This window comes from Mobula hypostoma, chromosome 9, assembly GCF_963921235.1.
Source record: "Mobula hypostoma chromosome 9, sMobHyp1.1, whole genome shotgun sequence".
NCBI lineage: Eukaryota > Metazoa > Chordata > Chondrichthyes > Myliobatiformes > Myliobatidae > Mobula > Mobula hypostoma.
The window spans coordinates 52,800,371-52,817,050 of NC_086105.1; the positions used below are offsets into that span (position 1 = coordinate 52,800,371).

Consider the following 16,680-nt stretch of genomic DNA (forward strand, 5'->3'; position numbering starts at 1 on the left):
AACATGATGGAATGGCAGAGCAGACTAAATAGGCTAAATGGCCTAATTCTGCTCCTTTGTCTTATGGTCTTAATTTCCTTGTAGCCAGATTGCATCATTAATTGTTAACTGCACTGCAAGTTACATCCTCCAAGTTCCTGCAGATGAGTAAAAGATTTCCTTTCAGAAATCCATGTTAATACTGCCAACCTTTTTATTTTCCAAATGCTTTATTACCTCTTCACTAATAATTGATTCCAACATTTTGCTCATTACTGACTTCAACCAAAGTGGGCTGTGCTTCTGATTCCCCCCCGCACCCCTTGCCAAATTGTGGATCACTGAAATTACTGATTTCTGGTCCTTGGAATCATTCTCAACTCAATGGATTTCAGAAATTGGCAGTGTGTCTTTGGTTGCATTGCCTTCATAAACCTTGGATGCATATATAAACTTGTCACTGTTTTGTATTATCCTTTGTATGCACATCTGGTTACCAGTTTTGTATGATCCCGTACATTACCTCTATTTGGGGAAGGGCCTCTACACAACTCGACCAAGTTTTATTCCTTTCTCTTAGCTCCACCCAAATAGATTCAGCTACTTGAAATTCTATGGATTTTATTTTATCCTTGAAAAAAAAACTTTGAATTCTGATGTGACTCAGACGGAAAATAGAGATTTAGCTATTTTCATTGTCAATTTAAGAGTAGGCTTTATGCAGTTTTTAAACTATCTCAAAACAAGACAAGACACTTGAATAGCATGGCTGAATGCACATAGAAGGGCTGTTTAAGAACTCCTTGAGTAAGTACAAGTGCAAGTTATGAGCTTTTCGGTTCAGATGTTCTGCCTGTGAAAAGGTTGTTTTGATTTATTCTGTGAAATTGCATCGGTGACCAAAAAAATATCATTGGTGCCCAATTACTTGTTAAATCTAGTTTGTAAATGTTGGAATGCATGAAACATGCTGATAAGCTTTTTTTTTAATCTTTCTATTAAACCAAATTTCAAAGATTGTGTTGGCAGTCTTTAAGACTACACCTGAATGATTAGTAACTGGTCAAAGTAAAGAAGAAACTTGGATTTTCAGTACGTCTTCAGTATAATTCTTGGGCTGTTCCAAAAATTAATGAAATCAAATTACAATAATATTTTTGTTGATGAAGTCGATGAGACATTTGGTCAGTAATATAAGCCTCAGTGTGAAGAACCTTCAGGGATTTTGTCCAGCAACACACATCGTAGCAGGCCAGGCAGCATCTCTAGGAAGAGGGTCAGTCGACATTGCAGGCCGAGACCCTCTGTCAGGACTAACTGAAGGAAGAGCTAGTAAGAGATTTGGGAGGGGGAGGGGGAGATCAAAATTATAGGAGAAGACAGGAGGGGGAGGGATGGAGCCAAGAGCTGGACAGGTGATTGGCAAAAGGGATACGAGAGGATCATGGGACAGGAGGCCCAGGGAGAAGGAAAAGGGGGAGGGGGAAAAAAACCCAAAGGATGGGCAAGGGGTATAGTGAGAGGGACAGAAGGAGAAGAAGGAGAGTGAGAGAAAGAATGTGTGTATATAAATAAATAATGGATGGGGTACGAGGGGGAGGTGGGGCATTAGCAGAAGTTAGAGAAGTCAATGTTCATGCCATCAGGTTGGAGGCTACCCAGACGGAATATAAGGTGTTGTTTCTCCAACCTGAGTGTGGCTTCATCTTTACAGTAGAGGAGGCCGTGGATAGACATGTCAGAATGGGATGTGGAATTAAAATGTGTGGCCACTGGGAGATCCTGCTTTCTCTGGCAGACTGAGCGTAGGTGTTCAGCAAAACGTTCTCCCAGGGTCTCGGCCTGAAACGTCGACTGTACCTCTTCCTAGAGAAGCTGCCTGGTCTGCTGCGTTCACCAAGCAACTTTGATGTGTTTTTGTGTTGCTTGAATTTCCAGCTTCTGCAGAATTCCTCGTGTTAGGGATTTTGTCCAGTTGACATATTGAGCAATGCATTCAAAATGCTGGGGGAGTTCGGCAGGTCAGGTGGCTTCTCTGGAGAAGAATAAATATTTGAGACTAGGGCCAAAGCTCTTCATCAGGATGGGAAACAGAAGGGAACAGAAACCAGAATAAGGAGGTGGGGGGATGGGAATGAGTACAAGTTGGTAGGTGGTAGGTGAAGTCAGCTGAGGGGGAAGATGGGAGGAATGAAGTTAGAAGTTGGGAGGTGACAACTGGAAGTGGCAAAGAGCTGAAAAAGGAATTTGATTGGAGAGGAGAATAGACTATTGGAGAAAGGGAAGGAGGAGGGGCATCAGAAGAAGGTGATGGGCAAGTAAGAAAACGGGTACAAGGGGAGCTGGAATGGTAAAAGAGAGAAGGGGGGAGGGCAGAAATTACTGGAGGTTTTTTTTTAGAAATCAATTTTCATACTGTAAGGTTGGAGGCAACCCAGATGGAATTTGAGGTGCTGTTCCTCCAACCTGGGAGTTGACTCATCATGGCAATTGAGAAGGCCACAAACTGACAAGTCAGATGGAAATGGGAAGTAAAATTAAAAATAACCACCAGAAAATCCCACCTGTTGTGGCAAATGGAGTGAAGTCCCCCAATCTACTTCGGGCATCACTGATACAGAAGAGGCTGGACTGGGAACACTGGATACAGTAGATGACCCTGACAGAATTTCAGGTGAAATGTTGCCTCACTTGAAAGGATTGTTCAGGGCCCAGAATGGTAGAGGGGGGGAAATTAAGATTTATCACTTGTCCCTCTTGCAGAAATGAGAGCTGGGAGGGATGAGTGGACAAGTAAGTCCCAGAGAGAACGAACCTTGCAGAAAGTGGGGAGAGGGGAGGGAATGATGTGTGTCCTTTACCTTTTCTATCTATTACCTCCCAGCTTCTCACTTTGTTCCCCCCTCTACCACCCACCCACTTCCCCCTCGCCTGGTCTCAGCTACCACTTGTCAGCTTATGCTCCCCCCCCCATTCTGTATTCTGCCCCCTTTCTTTCCATTCCTGATGAAGGATCTTTGTCTGAAACATCAGCTACTTATTCCCCTCCATAGATGCTTCCTGGTCTGCTGAGTTCCTCCAGCATTTTGCGTGCATATGTGTGTGCGTATGTGTGTGTTAGTTACTGTGGATTTTTAGCATCAGCAGAATCGCTTGTGGTTATGATATACTGAGCAGTGGCTTGAAGTAAAATTCTATGATTATTAATCAGAATTTATAATTAAATGGGAATAAGTAGTGGGGATCTTGAATTATTTTGTATTTTTGCAATATAGATGAATCCTATAAAAATTCATATGGCAAAAAGAGAAAATAATCATCTATTATGAAAGACAAATAACTACGCAAAGTGAAGTTGGTCAAATCTTGTAAATCTGACCATCTGCATCTGAGGTCTTAAAAGAAATGCTTGCGTGGTGGTCGCATTGTTAGCAATCTTGGGTTTACTAGACTCTTGCACAAAGGTTTGAGAAATAAGAGAAACGGTCAATTTGTCTTAAAATCTGCCACTGGGAGAGTTTTGGAGCCCATTCATTGAGGAAGTGATCAGGCACATACTAAGCCATCATATGGTTAGAATGAGTTGTCAGGGCTTATGAAAGGGAAATCCGGTTCAGCAAACTTACGGCAGTTCAACTACGTAACTGACACAGTTGAGAGAACTGCTGGTGTAGTATGTTTAAATTTCTAAAATAGGTTCAGTTAAGGTGCAAATAAATTGACCAATAGGTAAAGGGCATGTTAAAATACCGATTTATTGATGGGTTGGTTGTTACCTTAAAATGGGAAGGAAGAATAAACAGTGATTTAAGAAGCAGATAAAAATCTGCAGGTGCTAGAAATCTCAGATTTCTCAGAACAGCCAGAAATCAGTGTTCTAGTTTGCAGGGATGAGGCTGGACTGGGGTGATCAAAGCCAAAGTCTATAAAGTGGACAAGATTGAATAGTAAGTGGAAGAGCTATGGCTCAAGTTTGTGAAGGCTTTTCAATTCTAATTCTCATGATCGCCATAGACCCAAGTAGCTGTAGTCTTTTTATGGTAGTGATAAATAGTTCATGAGCTTTGTAAGTGTGAAGTGGACCCCCACATTGATCAGTGCTGGGGGCTCAACTGCTTACGTTTGAGTGTTGCTGTAGATAGCAAGTTGTATAGAGAGGAGTCAGTAATGTAAATGCAAGTATTACAGTTCAAAATATGTTTTGTTCAGTTCAATGAGAGCAAAAAGGCAGAATATTATTTAAATAGAATGAGACCACTGAATAGTGTGTTTGGATTATAGTGTCATTGTAATAGAGAAAAATAAGTTACTATGCAGATACCACAAAATAGAAGTACACATGATTGGCAAATGAATGCACAATAGTTGATGTCTTAAACATTGGGAGTGTGTCTGCATAATGGCCAATTTTGGTTTCTTTGGAGAGTATAATTATTCAGAGGGTGACCTTGTGGTGAATAATTGAGTGAGTCTTTTGAATGCTGGATAATATCTGGCTGGAACAAAGTCCTGAGAGAGCATGACAAATGCTGGTAGATATTTCCTTTGGCAGTAGAATCTGGAATGAAGGGGTATTATTTTAGGGAAGTTGATTATAAGTTGTGAATCTTGTGGAATTGGGAAGCATGGGACAAGCTGTTATGTGAATCATTTTTCTTTTTTGTTATTGAATACCTCTTAGGTAAAAGAAGAGTTATGGGAAACAAACCAGAAAGTAAGGGTTACTTCTGGATCTGATCAACATGATTTTATTGAATGGTGAAATAAGCTCAAGGAGGCCTGAGTAAATACTTTTCCACTATCTACATTCATTCTAAACCAGCTATGAACTATTACAAATAACCTTATGTAATTCAACATCATCAAGGATTTGTGGATGCATTTGTATTCGAGTATTTTTCTCAGACTTATAGGGACATATTATTCAAATAGGTAGTAATTTTTGAGCGTGATTGGTCATCCGCAGCTACGAGAAACTTGCCAACCTTTCAATCATCACAGCTGGCTGCAGACACTGATGTACTTGAGTGGAATTCCTTTGTTACCTTTGCTATGTGGAGACAGCTCCCACCACCTCTGACTTAAATACAGTTATTCCCTCCCCAAGCATAAGACCTAGGCCAGAGGAATGGTTAACATTCACTGTTTGACCTGATGGATTGGGGCCATTGTTGTGATGGATTGGGGCCATTGTTGTGACCACTGCTAATAATTGCTGAGCTGTGCTAAACTCCACATCTGCAGAAACAGCGAGTCAGGCATGACCTTGGCACAGTAACACTGTAGCTGGTTGTATGCCTTTAACACTCTGCACATACAGTATTAGATCAATTTTTAGATCATATCTTAAAATAAATGGGATTAAGGTCAGTTCATAATTAGTTTTAGTTTTAAGTGTGCATGAACTGCTCCATCTGTTTGATTGACATTTAAGCTAGCTCCTTATAATGAATTACTCTTCTCAGTTTCCTGGGGTTTGAATATCTTGTGCACTGCAGTGCTGCATCCATATTCCAGAATTTAGGATACCGCATTTATTGTGCTGCTTCCAGATTCCCAAAGATGGGGTTGTATCTCTTAGAATTATATGGGTGTTCCTGGAACCGCAGTGCCATTCTCATCGTGTTGATGTGTCCATACTCCTGCAAGTGCTGGTATCTTCCTCATCAGGGTGCTCTCAGGTTGCTGGAGCTAAGATGTGTGGGCCGCTGCAATGATTCTGCCTTCTCAGTGAGTTGAGCCTTTGGTGTCACTAATTTCCAAGAGGTGGCATTTCTTAGCATTGTGGCTCCCAGTGCCTTGCCTCATGTTGCAGTTTATTTTTTGTATGGCACATTTTTGGTTTCATCACATTATTTCAGTTTGTGCCTTTACTTCAGGTTTCCTTGCCAGAGTCATAGTTGTTGCTTTAGATAATGGCTGCCTTATATTTGTAAGTTTTTAAATTTTTTTGACTTATCTAGTATTTCTGGGCTGCTTTGACTGAACAGCAGCATTGGGATAAGACTCAAAAGTAGTTGCTAATGGTTTAGTGTTTTTGCACCACGTCGTTCTGTTCAGCTCTCCTCCTGTTTATGCTGCTCACTATTTCTGATTTTTTTTTTTGTCTTGTTGTCTTTAGTTTTGAGTAAGTTTTATAGTGTAGGAAAGCTTGGGCATAAGGGTTGCAACATTTTACTGCCTGGCAGCTGAGTGTTTGTTGGCCATCCTTTCTGGAATTTCAGCAGGCAATCACTAGTAGGTAATGGTTTCATGCCTAGGTTTGCCACTTGTTTGGCACACTCTTGGTTGGCCTTTTTAAACTGTCAACTCAACTTGTGCATATGGAGAAATATGTCAAATGGATTTTGTCCATCTTTGGCTACCCTTAATTGTTCCTGTACTGATACTGTTCATACTGCTGATAGATATGCTTATGTTCATATGTTTGACATATTTTATGAGGAACATGAGGACAGCAAGATTGGATACCAATGGATTCAACATTTGGGTGACAAGGATCCACGTTTTTCTGTGGGAGTGGGAAGAGAGCCTCCACAGGAAGTGGTAACAAGTGTTTCCACATTCTTCGCGGAGGATTTCAGCATTATCAAGTAACCATCCACTTGAAGGACGAGGGAAAACAGCCATTGTAATGAAATGTCACATGATCTCTGCTGTTCCAATATGTTTGGCTTGAGTGGCTGTTCTTGCCATGGTTTGTTAAGACGACCTTCTCATTCCTACCATGAGTTGTTGTTGTTATTGTTCCTTTTCACGCTCTGGTGCATTGGGTGGCACTTTTGCCTTTTTCTTAGCACTGTTGACTGCATTTTGCGGGCAAAGTTTTGCGACACTCAAACCAGCACAGATTTGAATTCTGGACCATTTTCCTCGAAGTGTGTTGCTGATGCCATTGCACTACCAAATGGCATCACACGTGTAAAACTCCTGAAAGAACTCTCAGAATCTTGATAAATCATGTTTGTGACTATCGTGCTGCTCGGTATTCGGACACAAGCATGAAGAATGCTATTTTGTTAGGTGGTGGAAAGTTGAAATCACACAAACAATAAGGTTACCATTACAGTGAAGCGTGTGAATTTTATGTGTGCCTGCTCCTCCAGGTGAAGATGTGGTAGTGATTTAATATAAAGAGTGCAAGTTGGTTCAATAATACCTCTGTGTACTAATCATTAAGTCTTTATCTTAAATATATTCTGTGTTCATTGTTTGTTAGTGGGTTTGACTAAGTTCTGCGAGGAAATTCAAATGTTCAAGATTCAAATTTATTTATCATGTGCATATCAGAACATGCAGTAAAATATGTTTGTATTCACAAACAATTCACCCGACGATGTGCTGGGGTAGCCCGTAAGTGTCGCCACACTTTATGGCATCAACATAGCATGTCCACAATAACTGGGGTATTCATGTTCCTTGGATCAGTGGAGTTGGGGGCAGGTAATTGACTTTTAAAACTTCATTTCATTATTGTGTTGTGGATAGGACAATGAAAACTTGTACTTGTGTTGGTATCTGCATTTCTGGTGTTCCTTGTTTTAATTTTGTATTTAACGTTGCTAATTTACAATGACCTTTAAGAATAGAGCGTCTGTAAATTGAATGACTCGTTTGGTGGTATTGGCAGGCTGCCTGACATGCTTCTTATCATAAAGTTGACACCAATCACATTTGCTGATTTAGAATTTTTTTTAAAAAAACAGTTGCTTTGAATCAGATATGCTGACTCACTGAAGTAGGAACAGGAACTTGCATCAGTGGAAGTGGTTTATTTTCTGTACTACCTCTGCAAGCAAAACTAAAAATACCATGTTCCAAAAAAGGCAAGGATCCTGCATTACAGTACAGTTCCTGGTCCTATTGGGTGAAGAGGGAAAGCAAAAGTAGACTGATCAAGGTTTGTTTATTTCTCCTGACTCCGGAAATATGTGACACAACCTGTATCTTAAGCCTCACCCAGGCAAGACAAGTCTTCAAGCAGAAATACAAAAGCAGACTCTTTGATGCTGCCTAAATTCTAAAACATAATTTCATGTTTTTTTTCTTTTGCGTTGCTTCACATAAAATCATTTGTTTTGGTTACAATTCCTTCGTGATAAGGGATTAAAGGATAGTTTTTGAACACAACCTCTGCTGTAAGGTGTTTGAATCTTTATCCTTGTGACAAGTTAACCCTGAATGAGGGCTTGGCTGCAGAAAGGGGTTTTAGCTGCAATTAAGATTGGGCAGAATGCTACAGTAACTCATTATAGCTGCTGCATAGTTTTTAATGCCAAACAGGTGAATGCATTTTTTCTTAAGTTTCAAGTATGCTAAGGTCATGATAACTTTAGACTACTGTTTTAATTGGATAGCATTATAATTCTAAGTTCGTCCCCAAAAAACAAGATGCATGTAGAGGCATCACCATCTGGACCTGAAAACCCTCGGTGAATTTCTCTTCATCAGCTTCTAGACAGTAGTTACGTGTTTGGTATTTTCCCTGTTTCTCTGCTTGAGGTGGAAAAGAATGGGATTCCTGCCTGGGACTAATATAAGATTGTGAAATTCACAATAAGTGGGGTATTATTGTCGATAATATCACAAGCTTGTTGCATCTGGAAGCTAATGCAACTCATAGAAACATAGAGAACCTACAGCACAATACAGGACCTTCGGCCCACAAAGCTGTGCCGAACATGACCTTACCTTAGAAATTACCTAGCATTACCCATAGCCCTGTATTTTTCTGAGCTCCATGTACCTATCCAGGTGTGTCTTAAAAGACCCTATCGTATCCACCTCCACCACCATTGCTGGCAGCCCATTCCATGCACTTGCTACTCTCTGCGTTTAAAAAAAAAACTTCATGTCTTGGTTCCCATTATAAAATTGAGGATTCTAAGTTGACACGTGGAAAAAAATGTTCTTGTTGATTGGTAGGGGAAGATGTCATAAGTTAAAAGTAGTTTCTTGCAAAATGAATTCATCACGTGTTATTTTTATCCTGGCAACATGGATAGCATTGTCCAATTAATTGTATTCTGTGTGCAACATATGTTTTTTCTATATTAGGGGAAGTTAACCAAGTTTATCTTTAATGAATGTTTAAGTTTCCGTGGAAACATTTGGAGAAAAGTCAAATGTTCCCAGTGTCCAGACCCATGTTCAGCCATTGTTCAATAACAAAACAAATGAATTTGTCCATCTTTTGACAACTATGTGCATATATAATGTAAATGTTTTACCACATAATGAAGAGTAATAGATTGTGCTATGTGTTGTGTATGATGCTTTGAGTATATAGCAGTAGTAGAATACAGTTATTTAATCTACAATGGGTGTCTAAAATGGAAAGATCTTATTTGACACGTACATTGAAACGCAATGAAATGTGCCATTTGAGACAAATCAAATCAATGAGGATTGTTCTTGGCAGTTCTTGCCATACTTCTGGTGCAACGTAGCGTGCGCACGACTCAGCCCTAACCTGTGCTACTTTGGAATGTGGGAGGAAACCGGAACATTCACAGGAAACCCCTACGGTTGCGAGGACAATGTACAAACTCCTTACAGACAGCAGTGGAAATTCAACCCTGACTTTACAGCTGGCATTGTAATAGCATTATACTAACAGTTATGCTACAGTGTCGTCCAAAATAATTGACTTCTAAAATATTTATCTACTGTTTGTTTACAGGTATGAAGTAGCATTTTAAAACAGATTGTCTTAAAGTCATTGCTTGGGGAGTGCAGGAGTTGAACAGGAAAACACAACAGATTAATTTCTAACCTCCAGCCAGAATGTTGGTGCTTATTATGCAATATTTGAAGCTTTGCTTTCCAAAGATTTGCCAGTCATTTATTTTGTGCAGAATCTAAGCTTTAGTATAGTAGCCATTTAATTTTGTTTTGATACATGTTCAGTCTGAACTTTGAAGCTACTTAGAAGTGTCTGTCATATCAATAAAAGTCCGAAACAAAATGCTGGTGCTGCTCTTAGGCCAGTATCGCTAATAGAAATCTCTCAGCAGACTAATTCACTCTTCGTGAGAAAGGAGTCCGTGATATCATGGGAAGACGATCCTTGTCGTATGTACACGATTTGTTCCATCGTTTGTTAAAAGTTAAAATGCCTCTGAGATGCTAATGTTTCCAAGCTGAGACCATCCAGCTTGACGGATTGTGTAATCGTATACTTTCCCAGCTGCTTTGAACTGAGGATGCCTAAGATTAATAAGAAAGTCTCCAGACTTGTCCAATTAATCTTGGGCTCCACTCATCAATCTACCATGATAAATGAACATTTTAATATTGGAAATGAAGTGAGACTGCATGTTGCTATGTGAAGTTATTTCTTTGAGTTCCATAGAAACCATCTGCTTAGGTGCATAATCATTCAACCCAGGCATTGTTTTTAAATGAATATGCTGTAGTATCAGAGTGAAATATTAGTGGCTGCACTTTTGTTCTCAAGATTTCCATGATAGGAGTATCTTGGCTTCCTAGATTACAGAGCAGTAACTCCTCCTAATTCGAAATGGTGTACTTGGTGAAACAAATTCCACACATGAAACTCTAGAAAGTGAAGATTTATCTCTGAATTATCAAGCTGAAAATACCACCTTTTGTGGTAGACAGAACAAAAGTACTTGACATTTAATTATATTAAAAGCATCTGACATTTAGTTTCATGGGTTGTTGTATTGAAGTCCATTGACAGATTTGGGCTCTGATTGCTATTTTGCAAATGTGCAAGGATGAGTTAAGCCACAGCACCATTTATAAAACTAGTTAAATGGGTTATGTGGTACTTAAACGGCTCTTCACATTGATGTGTGACTCAAGCTGTGTATTGTAATTGGTTTCTAACTTTTTTTTAACACGGGTAATTGTGAAAGCATGCTTCTGAAACACTTTTTTTCTGTGTTGGTTATTCAGCCTCGAAACGTACTCAGATTTGCACAGTTTCATTGGTGAGAAGTTGAAAATCCTGTGAACACTGGAGATGTCTCGCAGCCCTGACACGAAAGAGGACCCTGTTGAATGCCCACTTTGCATGGAGCCTCTTGAAATTGATGACATCAACTTCTTCCCTTGCACCTGTGGCTACCAGATCTGTCGTTTCTGTTGGCACCGTATACGCACAGACGAAAACGGCCTCTGTCCAGCCTGCAGAAAAGTAAGCTTATTTAATAAAAGCTATGAAGCAAGCATTGCAATGAGAAATACTGATTGTGCTTGTACTATTATGTCTTTATATACCTAGCATGTTTGATTATGGATTAAAAAGGCACTCAGTGGAAGGTGGGAAGTGAAAGCCCAGTGAGGAGGCAGTGGCTGCTGGTGTCCTATTACAGATGACCCTGGGCCTTGATTGATTTGGGACTACAGTGATGATATGGTTGTCATTTCAGAACAAGTATCTTTGGCAAATGCAAATTTATTCCCAATCCATACAGTGGAGTTATGGAAATAAACCTGCTTTCAAACAAAAGGCAATGGTGAAGATGGAAACAGAAAACAAAATTGTTTGCTTATTTAAAGGACACCACTTGGCCCTTAGCCAATCTGCCTTACAAAGGGCTTCATCATAGATTATAAACTGAAATCCCATAGTTAGACCAAGATAATTTGGATCAGCCAACAAGATTAAAGTTCACCCACAATATAAATTCATTATCAAAGTACATGTATGTCACCATGTACATCCCTGAGACTTGTTTAGATCATAAGACATAGTAACAGAATTAGGCCATCTGACCATCGAGTCTACTCCGCCATTTAATCATGGCCGATCCTTTTTTAATCTCCTCCTCAACCCCAGTTCCCTGTCTTCCCCCCGTAACCTTTGATGCCAAGTCCAATCAAGAATCTATCAATCTCTGCCTTAAATACACCCAACGATCTGGCCTCCACAGCTGCATATGGCAACAAATTCCACAGATTCACCACCCTTTGGCTAAAGAAATTTCTCCGTATCTCTGTTTTGAAAGGGCGCCCTTCTATCCTGAGGCTGTGCCCTCTTGTCCTAGACTCTCCCACCATGGGAAACATCCTTACCACATCTACTCTGTCTAGGCCTTTCAACATTCAAAAGGTATCAATGAGATCCCTCCTCCCCCTGCTGAATTCCAGCGAGTACAGACCCAGAGCCATCAAACATTCCTCGTCTGATAACCCTTTCATTCCTGGAATCATCCTTGTAACCCTCCTCTGTATCCTTTCCAATGCCAGCTGCTAAGATGAGAGGCCCAAAACTGTTCACAATACTCAAGGTGAGGCCTCATTATTACATCCTTGCTCTTGTATTCTAGACCTCTTGAAATGAAAGCTAACTTGGCATTTGCCTTCCTCACCACCAACTCAACCTGCAAGTTGACATTCAGGGTGTTCTGCACAAGGACTCCCAAGTCCCTCTGCATCTCAAATTCCTGGATTTTCTCCCCATTTAGAAAATAGTTCACATGTTTATTTCTACTGCCAAAGTGCATGACCATGCATTTTCCAAGATTGCATTTCATTTGCCACTTTCTATCTATCTATTCCATCATCTAAATCATTGATAGACAGCATACAAAATAGTCCCAACACTGACCCCTGCAGAACACCAATAGTCACTGGCAGCCAACCAGAAAAGCATCATTTTATTCCCACTCGCTGCCTCCTACCAATCAGTGAAAGCTCTAACCATGTTAGTAACTTTCCTGTAATTACCATAGGCTCTTAATTTGTTAAGCAGTCTCGTGAGGCACCTTGTCAAAGGCCTTCTGAAAGTCCAAATATACAACATCCACTGCAGCCCCTTTATCTATCCTACTTGTAATCTCCTCAAAGAATTCCAGCAGATTCGGCAGGCAGGATTTTCCCTGAAGGAATTCATGCTGACTTTGTACTATTTTGTCCTGTGTCACCAAGTATTCCATCACCTCATCCTTAACAATTGACTACCAACCACTGAGGTTAGACTAACTGGTCTATAATTTCCTTTCTGCTGCCTTCCTCTTTTAAAGAGTGGAGTGACGTTTGCAATTTTCCAGTCCTCTGGCACCTTGCCAGAGTCCAATGATTTTTGAAAGATTTCTAATGCCACCACAATCTCTAACGCTATCTCTTTCAGAACCCTAGGGTGCAGTTCCTCTGGTCTGGATGACTTGTGTACTTTTAGGTCTTTTAGCTTTTTGAACACCACCTCTCTTGTAACAGTAACTGCACCAACTTTTCTTCCTTCACACACTACAACATCAGGCATACTGCTAGTGTCTTCCACAGTGAAGACTGACGCAAAATAGTAATTAAGTTCAGCAGCCATCTCCTAGTCCCTCGTTATTATTTCTCATGCCTCATTTTCTATCGGTCCTATATCCACTCTCAGTTCTCTTTTACATTTAACATACTTGAAACACTTTTACTATCCACTTTGAAATTATTTGCTAGCTTGCTTTCATATTTCATCTTCTCCATTTTAATGTTTTTTTTAGTTGCTATCTGTAAGTTTTAAAAAATTTCCCAATCATTTATCTTCCCACTATTTTTTGCTTTGTTGTATGCTTTTACAATAGCTTTGATTTCCCTTGTCAGCCATGGTTATACTATTTTACCATTTGAGTACAGGTGCACATTCCTTTATCCAAAATTCTGAAATCCAAAAAGCTTGGAAAACCCAGGTTTTTTTTTCTGACAGCTGACATCACTCAGGTGTGACGTGGCAGCACTAGCAGAGGCCGCCAGACATCAGTGGTGGTTCAGCGCTCATTCTGGTTACACGTGCATTTGCTGTTCGCTGATATTTTGTGTTCACTGTTGACTTTGTGTTTAATTTCACTGTGAAAATGTCAAAAAGAGCTGCAGATACCCCTATGGGTAACAATGAGAAAAAGAGAAGGAATCTTCTCTATCAATAACGCAGAAAGTGGGGTTATTGCAGAAGCTTGATCGTGGTGTGTCTGTGCGGCGTCTTACTGAAGAAAATTGTGTCGGAACTACCACTATATATGATTTAAATAAACAGAAAGACAAGTTACTGAAGTTTATAGTGACAGTGATGTTCTACATTTGTTCCAATAAGTCATTTACCATGTGTTTGATTTGATTCGTTTCATTTGAAGCTGTATATTTTTATGTTTTATTGAATGTTTTTGTTGGAAATAAAATTTCTTCTTGTCATTATTCCCTAAACAAGACAGTATAACAATTATTTACATAGCATTTACATTGTATTAGGTATTATAAGTAATCTAGAGATGATTTAAAGTATACGGGAGGATGTGCATAGGTTTGGTGTGCTGCTGGGTCTTAAAGTCCACTGCACTGAGACAGATTAAATAAGGGACTTGAGCATATGTGTTTTTTGGTATGGGGTGGGGGGGGGGTCTGAAATCCAAAAAATTTTGAATTCCAAAATGCTACTGGCCCCAAGGATTTTGGATAAGGGATTGTGGACCTGTATTTCTTTATTGTTGTAATAGACATGTCCTGCCCCTTCCTAATTTTTCCCAGAAGCGTACATTATTGCTGCTCTGCTGACATTCCTGCCAGCAGCTCATTTCAATTTACTTTGGCCAATTCCTCTCTCTTACAACTGTAATTTCCCATACTCCAGTGAAATACTGCTACATCAGACTTTACTTTCTCCCTATCAAATTTCAAGTTGAACACAATCATATTGTGATCACTGGTTCCTAAGGGTTCTTTTATCTTAAGCTCCCTAATTATGACAAGTGTTTCCTTGTGATACCAGACACATCAGCCTTCCCCTTTTAGTCAGGCATCTATTATAGCGAAAGGGCAAGATTCACCTGCATATCAGTCAATCTTATTATTGGCAAATTAACTCTACCATTTGATCATGGATAACTGTGTTCTGCAATTTGGCACACATACATAGGTTGCACGCTGTTATTCGTCACATGCCAAACGTGTCAGAGTTCATAAGACGACACAAATTCCTTTCACTTTGCTGAGGAATAGACCCAAGTAATTATCTTCAAAGATGTAGTGAGCCCTGGATCCAGTGTGCAATTCTCGCATTGCTGTAACTCAAAATAATCAGCTGTATAAATAGTATTGCTCTGAGCATTGACTCGGCAATAAAGATTCACAATGTTGTCTTGATCCCATAATTTAAATGTTTTGTACTCCTTGCCTTGTCCACTGGTTACACTGCCAGTGTAAGCTGGGTATTTTCTCCTTGTCCAACAAATTCACTATTTATCTTTGGAGTTCATCTTCATTTGTGTCATAATCCTAGATGTGTTTTGTCATCGGGTTCAGGGGTGGATAGAGGAATCAAAATGTGTTTAGATGGATGTTAAATGTTCTGTGGCTCCAAAAGTCTCAAATTTATCAGAAGCTTATATTTTTCATCTTTCATCATTTAACCAGTATTCCCTGTTTCCTTCTGTTTACCCCCTCCCCCAGCCCTACCCTGAAGATCCTGCAGTTTATAAACCGCTTTCTCAAGAGGAGTTACAGAGGATAAAAAATGAGAAGAAACAGAAACAGAATGAGCGGAAACAGAAAATCTCAGAGAACCGCAAGCATTTGGCCAGTGTACGTGTTGTACAGAAGAATCTAGTTTTTGTTGTTGGTCTATCACAGAGGCTTGCAGATCCAGAGGTGAGCCGGTGCTTTGAGTTTATGTTGTATCTTTTGCAACTTTAGGCTATTTCTAAAGTCCTTAATATTAAACTAAGTATTTTTCAAATAAAATCAGTGTGGGAAGCTGAACAGCAAATTTGCCCAAAACAACTAGCAAGTGATATGATTAGAGAGTAGATTAGTTCAGATGTTAGGGATAACCATTGATCATGAAACCACGGCATGTTAAAATACCTTGGAAAAAGTATTCAGCCCCCACAACTATTTTCACATTTTAGTGTCTTATTTTCTAGATTTAAACTATATTGAAGTAGGATTTTTGAGTTGATCTGTAAAACATTATGCATCGTGTCAAATCAACAGAAGAATTCCAACACCTGTCAACAATTTACTAAAAATTTAAAAACAAAATTGAGGCTGAAAAAATATTCATCCCCTTTGTAATTACTAAGCTAACTTTCATCAGGTGCCATACTGTATATTACCTTACCATCTTACCCAATTGATGTAGAGAATTGGAGGATCAGCTGTTTTCAATGAATTCATAAGAATAAATACCCGCTTCCTTTGTAAGGTCCAACAATATGGTAGACTTTCAACAGACCAAACCAAAATGAAGACAAAAAAGCATTCAAAACAAGTCAGGGAAATGATAATAGAGAGGTACAACTACTCTGAGTAAAAAAAAACAAACGTCGTTTGAGAGATTCTTTGGAAGAGGTGGTAGGGAACATAAAAGGCCTAACAATGATGATAACACAGAGACAGCTGAGGCCGAGACTGCAAAAAAAAAAGCTTCCTTCAACAGAAAATACGAGTCGTACATAAAATATAGCTTTATTGAGACCGGTGACTCACACACTCCAAGCCCCCGTGTGTGATATGTGGAGACAAGCTGTCTAATGAGGCATTGAAGCCCTCAAAACTGCTTCGGCACCCTGCACTTAAAGACAAACCCATTGAGTTTTTTGAGCAGAAGAAACATGAGCAAGTGGGACAGAAGCAAGTGCTGAGAGCCACCATCTCCACAAACGCTGCTGCTCTGAGAACGTCGTACTTAGTGGCTAGCCGTATTGCTAAGGCTAAGAAGCCTTTCACTGTTGGTGAAGAATTGCTTCT

The 16,680-nt window shown here is 39.7% G+C and overlaps 1 protein-coding gene across 12 annotated transcripts in view; it reads left to right on the plus strand.

The window, feature by feature from the left end:
- Positions 1 to 16,680, plus strand: part of cnot4b (CCR4-NOT transcription complex, subunit 4b) — a 176,195-nt gene that overhangs the window by 44,530 nt on the left and 114,985 nt on the right. For all 12 annotated transcript variants that reach the window (XM_063058285.1, XM_063058292.1, XM_063058287.1 and 9 more), the window contains exons 2-3: positions 10,903 to 11,143; positions 15,382 to 15,579. In XM_063058285.1, the coding sequence (XP_062914355.1) occupies positions 10,970 to 11,143; positions 15,382 to 15,579 (372 nt within the window). In that variant the 5' untranslated portion in view covers positions 10,903 to 10,969. The remainder of the gene's footprint in view (positions 1 to 10,902; positions 11,144 to 15,381; positions 15,580 to 16,680) is intronic.